At 39.8% G+C, this 8704-nt stretch overlaps 2 protein-coding genes across 2 annotated transcripts in view; one reads left to right on the top strand and one right to left on the bottom strand.

Annotated features, from left to right (window-relative positions):
• The first annotated feature begins 262 nt into the window (after positions 1-262).
• FAM175A (family with sequence similarity 175, member A) lies at positions 263-5243 on the top strand. The gene is made up of 8 exons (XM_010191835.1): positions 263-347; positions 627-663; positions 1986-2052; positions 2727-2920; positions 3567-3686; positions 3986-4070; positions 4552-4660; positions 4816-5243. Exons 1-8 carry the CDS (start codon positions 317-319, stop codon positions 5241-5243), a joined length of 1071 nt encoding a protein of 356 aa, XP_010190137.1. The 5' UTR covers positions 263-316.
• Positions 5244-6496: 1253 nt separating this feature from the next.
• Positions 6497-8704, bottom strand: part of MRPS18C (mitochondrial ribosomal protein S18C) — a 2366-nt gene continuing 158 nt past the window's right edge. Inside the window, exons 2-6 of the mRNA XM_010191837.1 lie at positions 8601-8662; positions 7546-7629; positions 7036-7093; positions 6649-6708; positions 6497-6573 (exon numbers count right to left, since the gene is read on the bottom strand). Coding sequence (XP_010190139.1) covers positions 6497-6573; positions 6649-6708; positions 7036-7093; positions 7546-7629; positions 8601-8662 — 341 coding nt within the window. The remainder of the gene's footprint in view (positions 6574-6648; positions 6709-7035; positions 7094-7545; positions 7630-8600; positions 8663-8704) is intronic.

The following is an 8704-nucleotide window of genomic DNA, read 5'->3' as shown; positions in this document are numbered from 1 at the left end:
GCCTTGGAGGTGGACATCACCTGTACAGCCACAAACTGTTCATTTCTGAATAAAAGTGAATAAAAACACGAGGAACAGAAAACAGCCGAGTATTGAAAAATGATTGAGAACCTACTCTGTTTAAAAACAACAGTTCATTTTGACAGCCTTTTTGTCTCCTGAAGTCAGTGTTTACACTGTTAATATTAGACAGGAAATCCTGTTCAATGCTACTGTTAATGTCAACTTTTTTTTTTCCTCTCCCCCTATAATATAGGAAGGTTTTCTCCTTGGAGAGGTGAAAGGTGAAGCCAAGAACAGCATTACAGACTCACAAATGGATGATGTTGAAGTAGTTTATACAATCGGTTAGTCTGTTCACATTTTTGATACCATGCTTGGTTTCAGGCCATACACAACTGCTTACAGTTTTCAACAAGGGCAGTCAACACCATACTGCAAGATCAAAGCTGCTAGATCCTGGGACATTTGGGACCTTATTTAGATAGATGTTAATTCATTTGATTTTACAAAATTATATAGAATTCTTTCTTGGTTCTTCTACCAGTTTAATTCTGATCGTAGTGTACAGAAGAATGTGCATCTTGAACTGATGAACCCAGAGTAATATTACCTTCTCTTTCCAGATATACAGAAGCATATTCCATGCTACCAGTTGTTCAGGTAAGAATCTTAAGCAAGCAGATAGGAAAAAGTTAAAATTAACCCCAGCTGAACTCTGCAAGAGTTAAACTTGTATTGCATTACTTGAGATCACCTGGCTATCACTGCAGATGCCTGTCCTGGTTTACTGGGACATAATTTTAGAGTCAGTTTTCTGTTGGGGAAAACTGATTTTTTAAGGACTGCAACGCTGTTTCATGGGATCAAAGTGAGGTTTTCAGCTAATTCTGGTATGCAGGTTACCATAGTGATCAAGGTCTTTGACAGTCTTGAGTTAACCAGGTGCAGAAGGTTAGGAGGAACAAAAACACAGGGTAGATGACCCAAGCTGGCCAATAGATTTATTCAATACGATAAACATCATAATGAGTATAAATTGGGGAGTTTGCTGGGGACAGCTCTCCCCTCTCTTCTTTTTCCCTTTTGCTTGGCTGACATCTCAAGAGGGACTTGTCTAACTGTCCTACCCGTGAGGCCTACTCCCCCACAATTTTGGCTGAGTATAACTGTATTTTATAACTGTTAACAAGATTAGTTTTTATTATTATGTTATTAAATCTGTTTCTGTTTCAACCCACAAATCTCATTTGTTTTTCCCAGCCCCCGCTACCCAGGTGGGGAGGAGGCATCAGGTGATAGAGCAACTGTTAACAAACCATGACAATGGTTTATACCATTACAGATGCAAAATGCCTTGTTATTCCTGGTTTGGTTCTGTGTGTCTTTCTTGGTGTTTGTCTATGCATCTAGAAATTGAGATACAGCATACTGCACCTTCTAGTGAGCTGCAGTACCATATAAACTACAGAATAATGTCAACATACTGGAACAAAAAAAAAGTAGCATCAGCCATAGGCTTCTAAGTGGGTCAAAAAAATAAACAGCCCAACAGCAGGAGTAGTTCCAAGGACTGGTATTTAATGTTCCATCATCGATGGGAACACAGTTTTGCAGGTTTACACCCTTCTGAGGGGAAAATCACAACACAATTTCCCTCTCAAATCTTTCTGAACATTAATAAACCCAGATGTTGCTAGAAAGGCATCTCGTACCAGATGGAAGCCATCTTACTTTTTTGTAGTTGACATCAACACTGGTGCTACCCTTGTGCCCCAGTAGCACTGATGCCAGAACAGCATGTGGACTGTACAAGACCACCTCTGTAGCTCTTTGAGTAATGAAATTAACTAGCACAGAAGCAAATCTTTAATAGCTTTTTCCCCCCTGGTAAGCATAAAGTGAGATGATTGCCAAGCCACTGGGGAATAATTATTTCTACAGTAGCATTTATTTTTTCTCTAACTGTCGTAATTTTCTTCTAGCTTTTATAATTCTGCAGGAGAACTGAATGAACTTGCCCTGAAGAAAATACTATCAGGCTGTAAGAAGGTATTTTATTTTCAAACCTAAACCGTACTAAGGGGCTCACTCAGATTTTGGGGGGTTGTTCTGGATACCTGTTGTATGAAGGTGTTTGATGGTTGGTTTTTTTTCCCTTCTTTTTTAAAATATTCTATCTAGTCCCTCACATTGCTGGTCGAGACAGCTTTTCCCCCCTGAAAGAACAGTACCCATTTAGGTTACCTTTGACTAGTATTTGCCTGTATCTATGTCACTTTATTTTTTCTTACTCATTTCTCTAGTGAAAAGTTCAAATATCCCAAAGAAATTCTACTGATTTCTAGCTTAAGATCAGTTGAGGTCAGCTCACTCAAGTGGTTAAGCACCACCTGACCAGAAGAATTTACAGGCTGCTCCACAGAAAGGTTTCACCAGGGGAAAACAGAAGCCGAAAAGAGACAAACAGCAAAACAGCAAGCCAGGTCTCCAGAGTTTCAGCTTGAGCACAAGCCCAGAAAATAGGCCAGTTCAGCAGCTGGTTTTGAAAAGAGAAAAGCTGTCAGAATTAGGCTTGGATGTTTTAAGGTTTTCAGGTTAACTAACTGCTTGAATATGTGTATCACTGAACAATTCAGATTAATGACTTTGTACCGAATCCTCTACCTTGATAACACAGGGACAGCGTGATTCAACAGTAACAACAAAATTTCTTCTGCCTGCAGAGTGTAATAGGATGGTACAAATTCAGACGTAACACAGACCAGACCATGACATTCCGGGAAAGACTTCTTCATAAGAATTTACAGTCACACCTATCAAATCAGGGCCTTGTATTCCTTTTATTAACCTCTAGCGTGATGACAGAGAGTTGTTCTACGTACAGACTGGAACATGCTTTACATCGGCCACAGGAAGGGTAATTAGTTTGTTCTCTTAGTTTTAACAGAGCAGTTGCATAGCATGTGCTGTAACTTGGAACATTTCTTTTTTCCTTTGTTGCAACTGAATTATTGTTAATATTGTTTATTTTACTCTTGAAACTTAAACATTAAATGAGATTATTCCTTATATTGATAGAGCCCAGTTGGAATCTTACCTTGGAGTTCTGTTCAGGGGTTTGCCGTTATAACTGTCTGTAGTGCCAGTGTCAATAGGCAGACACTGTCAGTTAATTTATGCACGTAAGCTGTTCTTGATCAATTTGGTTGTGTACAGGACTTAACTGTGCATGGTGTTCATCTTCACATATCATTAAAATATTTAAAATTGGTGGTAGCTTTCAGTTATCCTCAGAGACAGGCTGCTTATGAGCTATGCTTAACAAACAAGTATGGCATTGTGTGACTCATGTACCCAGAAACGGGAAAACACAGGCACTGCTCAGTCTTGCTGTGCTTGCAGTTTGCCTTTAGCCATAAGTAATCATCGGTGTATGACGCAATACATTTAACAAGAACTAAATATACTGTAAACTGGGGTGCTGAATGGTCAAGAACCTTTAACTACCAAAGGCAGGTCATTGGATGTCAATAAATCATGTGTTCATACTTCTGCTTTGTAAGTCTTTTCCAGAAAGTTCCTTTGGTGGTTACCAACTTGGGTATGGCAGAACAGCAAGGTTACAGAACGGTGTCTGGTTCCTGTGTATCTTCTGGTTTTGTGAAAGCAGTAAGACAACACAGGTACAATATATGCTGCATTTACTGATAACTGTAGCTTTCAGTTAAGTATAGTTACCTTTGTATAAAAGTATTAAGTGCTTTCACAATGCTACAGCCGTACCCTGCTCGCTTGTTGACCCATTCCCTGCAATTATTTACCTTTCCAAGGTACTTGGAAATTAGTTCAGTCCCATACTTTGCCATGAAAGCAGCTGTTTATCTCCACATAGGCACCTAGCATTGAAGCTCCAAATGCTTCCTCCTTCATTGTAACTGGGATCATTAACTTGCAATTACACAATTAGATTCTTTGTCCACAGGTCAGAATTCTTCTATGAAGATGGATCCTTACAAGAGGTTCATAAGATAAATGAGATGTATGCCACCTTGCAAGGGGAACTGAAGGTAAGTCAGGCATACCTGCTGAAACAGTTACTTTCAGCAGTACTACAAAACCAAGTCAGGCGAAGGGTGTACCATCTTGCACTAAATAAGAAACAAAGCTGTCTTGGAAGAGCATACTGAAACATCAGGAAGTTCCAATTACTGTTAGCAGCTGTACACAAAGTTCTCCAACTTGAAGAGTTAAGTTTCCGTTTGATCAAAAGTACACTGAAATCCTCACAAGAAGATTTTAAATAAGTATTATCCATAGTATGTGGGTTTGAGCTCCTTTGCTTAGATTGGAACAAATAAAACTTCTTGCACTTCATTCAATACAAGGTTGAAGTTACATATAAAAACAACCTCAAGCTTATTACTTAAGCTTTTTAAAACTTTGTGTCCAACGTTTAAAATCATGAGTACCTTTAAGGATTTTGCAACAAAAGTTAAAATCGGCTTCTGTGAATACTGTTAATTTCATCAGATGCTCTTTTCCTTGCAGAAAATATGCTCTACAGTAGAAGTCAGTGAGCGATCTGTAGAGAAACTCTTGGCAGAAGTGAGCCAATTAAAAAGAGAAATAAGGAGAAAAAAGCAACAACATTGTTCAGGTAAGTTAAACGAAATGCCAGTCTTAGTAAAGACTTGCAAAGTTGATTCAATTGGCAGAAGCACAGAACACTTCTGAACCAGAGGCAACCAAAACAGCAGCAGCAGAAGTGTGCAAGAGGGACTGCAACTTCAACAGTTAATTTTTTTTTTTCAGGAGCAGACAGAGACTACCCAGGAGAGCTAAAGGAGAATGTTTTCCTTTGTCAGGCACTGCAAACATTTTTCCCCAATTCTGGACTTCAGACATGTATTGTTTCCTTCAAAGGCCACCAGATATCCAAGAACTGCTGTAACATTGACCATAATATTAATGTCATGGACAAACTGACTCTTATGGTAGAGGAAAGAGACTTCACTGAAGCTGAAACAAGACACTTAACCAAGCGTAAAGTCAGAGGGACTACAACAGGATCAAAGTCATTCAAGAAATCCAGATCACTGCACCGTCACCAAAAATTACTTCGAGATCAGGAGGACAGTGACCAGGAAAGGAAGCTTACACTGAGTAGCACTGAAACAGATGAGGATGTGTTTGAAAAAAACAGAGATGCAGATGAATACCCACACTCCCCTACCTTCTGATCTGTTAATGGTTTGTCCAGATGACTTTGCACCAAAAGCTACTGCCAACATATCCAAGTTACATATCAATTTATAGCATTGCAGGGATGAAAAATAACAGGCATTTTTGCAAAACATACAGTTTTCCCAATACATGAATCCTGTTTGATATAGGCACAAGTCCAGATGACATTCCCTCCTTTTGCCTTCCAGAGTTAAACCTGTATTCTCTCTCAGGGTTTAAAGACTACGCTAGTGGGATGTTCATGGTCATATAACAGTGTCACATACTGCCTCAGAGTAATACAACTTCAAGCTCCTGTTGAAGCAGTACTAACCTTCCCTCAGCAGAAGCTGAGGCAGGGAGCATTAAATTGTTACAGTTTAAGGGTTAACAGCCTGAAAGGGAAGGACAGGTGGTGTCTATAGGACCCTGGAGGGTCAGAGATCAGTACTGTTCCCTCCCCTTTCTGGCCACAGTCTATAAAAAAACCCGAGGAGGTCTGAGGTTTTCATGGGCTTTTCCTGGCTTTCCTGGGCTGCTTCCTGTGGCATCTCGGGATGGCTGGGCCTAGCTCCACGTGCTCGGCAGCATCCACCACCACCCGCTCCCGGCACCACTGCAGTCCCCGGTGACAAGTCACAGCGGCCACGAGGCACTGCTCGGACACTTCCACTCAGGACTGCTGGGATCGGGTTTTGTATAGAGTTAAATATCCTTTGTCCCTTATTAATTCCCTTGTCCTTTCCCCTGTTGTTTTTTCATTGAACTTGTTACAGTCTTAACTTCCAACCTTATGCGAAGCATCTTTTTCTCTATTCCCTCTTTTTTTTTTAATCCTCCCCCTGGGAGGGTAGGGGAAAATAGAGAGAAAATCCTGCTCCCTGGGCTTGCCCTGAGCCTTAAACGGAGACATAAATGAACACAGGTAACATGCTTTACAGAAATAGCTATCTACATAATTGCCACAATTTAAATCATTTATCCTTAGCTATCCGGTTCTTGTTTATTTTTTCCCTTCCAATTCAGCAAGGGAAAGAAGTGCCACCTGAACTCTAGCAAGGCCTGTGAGCAGAGGGAGTGGTCCTTACAGTTGCCAGTTTCTATTATTGCTCTCATAATTTATACTTCAGAAAATGTTAGAGATTTGACACTTCATAAAAAAGCAAACACCACCCACCCTTCAGTGATACATTAAATTAGCCAGCCACATTTCCAGTAAACAAGTACATAAACATGAAAAACAGTTTTATTGTTTACTTCTTGTGGTATATTACTCTGGATACTTGATATTACATATCTTGGGGTCTGTGAGAAATGCTGGGTTCTTATACATAACTGGCATAAAACCTGTAAAAAGATAAGATAGAGTTTAAATAAAAAGTAAGTTTTACTTTAAAAACTCAGAAGTATAATGATACTTGCCATATATATGAGCTCTTTTAATGGCTTTTGTAATTTCCCTCTGCTTCTTGTTGCACAAACCTAAAGAGAGAAGCCATTGTCAGTCTCTTAAATGAACAAAAACCAAACCATTCATTTAAAGGGTGAAAGTGATATTACTGACAATTCCTCCTAGCTTTGTCTGAGCCTTTCTAGAAAAATGCATGTGTGCTTACACTGTTAAATACAAAAAAGCATACAATTAGGGGATATTTTCATTCCTTGATGAAGGCTACTGTGTCAGAAGAATACTGTTACAACATGTATACAGTTGGTAGTAGTTCTGTTTACAAAGATAACTGATACACAGTTACTTGGACTCACAAGAACATTAATATTAACCAGTAAAGTATTTAATACTTCACATACCTGTTATATGCCTGCCATAAATGCAGCCAGTATGGGGAGAAACAAACTGGGACAGAAGCTATTTAAAATTAAGAAACTGAAAGTCAGTGTAAGAGTTTTTTTAGACAGCTTCAGTTTATTTTACTACTTGCATTCTATTTTTCATTTTAATTTTTTGGGTTGTTTTTTGGTTTTGTTTTTTTTACAAAACTCAGTTCTCCTTGGAGACAAGAAAAAGCACACCTTACAGTTTGGCAGTATTTTACATGCAGTGACATTTAAGCTATGACAGTAGAATTGAAGATTTGATTTGGTAAATAACAAAGTTGTAACACGGCACATAGTACTAGTAGATTGAACAGCTTGCTACAACTGCATTATTTGACCCTCAACTGCACACAGATTGGTACGCTTAAGCTTTACACCCCTATATATTTGAATTTTATTTTTTTTCATCCTTGAGGGCTTCCTGCCCTTAAATACAATAAACAGTTACCTTCAACTAGGGACAGGAATTGTCAACAAACTCACCTGCACATTCTTATAATCCACATTTATTCCACATAAGACACATTTTTTAGGAGGTTCCTTATAAGGGTTCTCCATTTGTATGGGCTGAAATTAGAGAATTATTAACATCTGTAAGCTTCACAAGAAAATAAGCAATGTTTGTTACTTTTATGCTTTGGGCAAAACATGCCTTGAAACAAAAAGAGGTATTTAGTGCATCATTGAAGTGTTTCAGGAACTTTGTTTTCTCTGTTTCTCTTAACACACTGACTGATTGGTACCTGGTCATCTAGAAGACTTCTCACAGGTGCACAGCCTTTTATATATTAATAATGGCAATATAACAAATCAGTGCAAGTAATCAGTAAGACAGCACTTACTTAACTTAGAAGGCAGTATCTACAGAAGCTGGGAGTAAGGTAGTTCTGTCTGACAAGTTACAAGATACTTTTTTGGAAACATTTTCAAAGCAAAAGGCCTGAGAGAGCTCCTGTCTGCTCACACACTTTTTAATGAAGAGATTCCCAAATATCAGTTGTGTCCTAAAAGGCTCCTTTAAACTTCAAAACACAACCAGCACCAAATCCCGGTAAGATGTGAGTAAAAGGAGAAATTTCATTTTTGCAGAAACAGGTAGAATTTCTGCTGACAAAAAGACTTCTAAAAGTTGTTGCTGATAATAATACCTTTTTAATGACACAACACCACTACCTAGTGCATCCTCTTAAGTCTCTCACGTGAAATGATGCACAGGAAATCAGTACCATCAAAGGTGCTCCTCTACATTTAAGTTATTCAGAGAGGTATTTTAAATAGCCACAGTTAAGATATTGGATTAGAGATCAGTGCGGCCTCAACTTCAACACCTGGCGACTTCCCTCAGCGCTGGGCTCTGTAACACACCGAGTAACTGAATTAAAGGGGCTTTAGGACACCGAGGTGGACAAAGGTCAAAACAAGGTGATTTCGGACATCTCTGCTGCCTGGCCAGAGCCCTTTCCGGTGAGGGTGACGGCTGTCCGAGGGCTGGCGGGAAACGCGGAGCTCGCCAGGGGCTGCGCTCAGGGGGGTCTCACCTGGTCGGACGGGCCGGCTTCCCACTCGTGCTGCAGACGGCGCGGTCTCACCCACAGCACCGCTGCAACGGCAAGAGCGACGGGGTTAGTGACGGCATGGCGGG

Source organism: Mesitornis unicolor, unplaced genomic scaffold, assembly GCF_000695765.1.
Source record: "Mesitornis unicolor isolate BGI_N332 unplaced genomic scaffold, ASM69576v1 scaffold13119, whole genome shotgun sequence".
Taxonomy (NCBI): Eukaryota; Metazoa; Chordata; class Aves; order Mesitornithiformes; family Mesitornithidae; genus Mesitornis; species Mesitornis unicolor.
The sequence above is the reverse complement of the archived record's forward strand: the minus strand, read 5'-3'. Positions and strand labels throughout refer to the sequence as shown.

Coding starts and splice junctions, on each gene's coding strand:
- FAM175A (XM_010191835.1), top strand. CDS start 317: ATGGATGATGTTGAAGTAGTTTATACAATCG. Junction 664..1,985: donor CCATGCTACCAGTTGTTCAG/GTAAGAATCTTA, acceptor ATTTTCTTCTAG/CTTTTATAATTCTGCAGGAG. Junction 2,053..2,726: donor TACTATCAGGCTGTAAGAAG/GTATTTTATTTT, acceptor TTCTGCCTGCAG/AGTGTAATAGGATGGTACAA.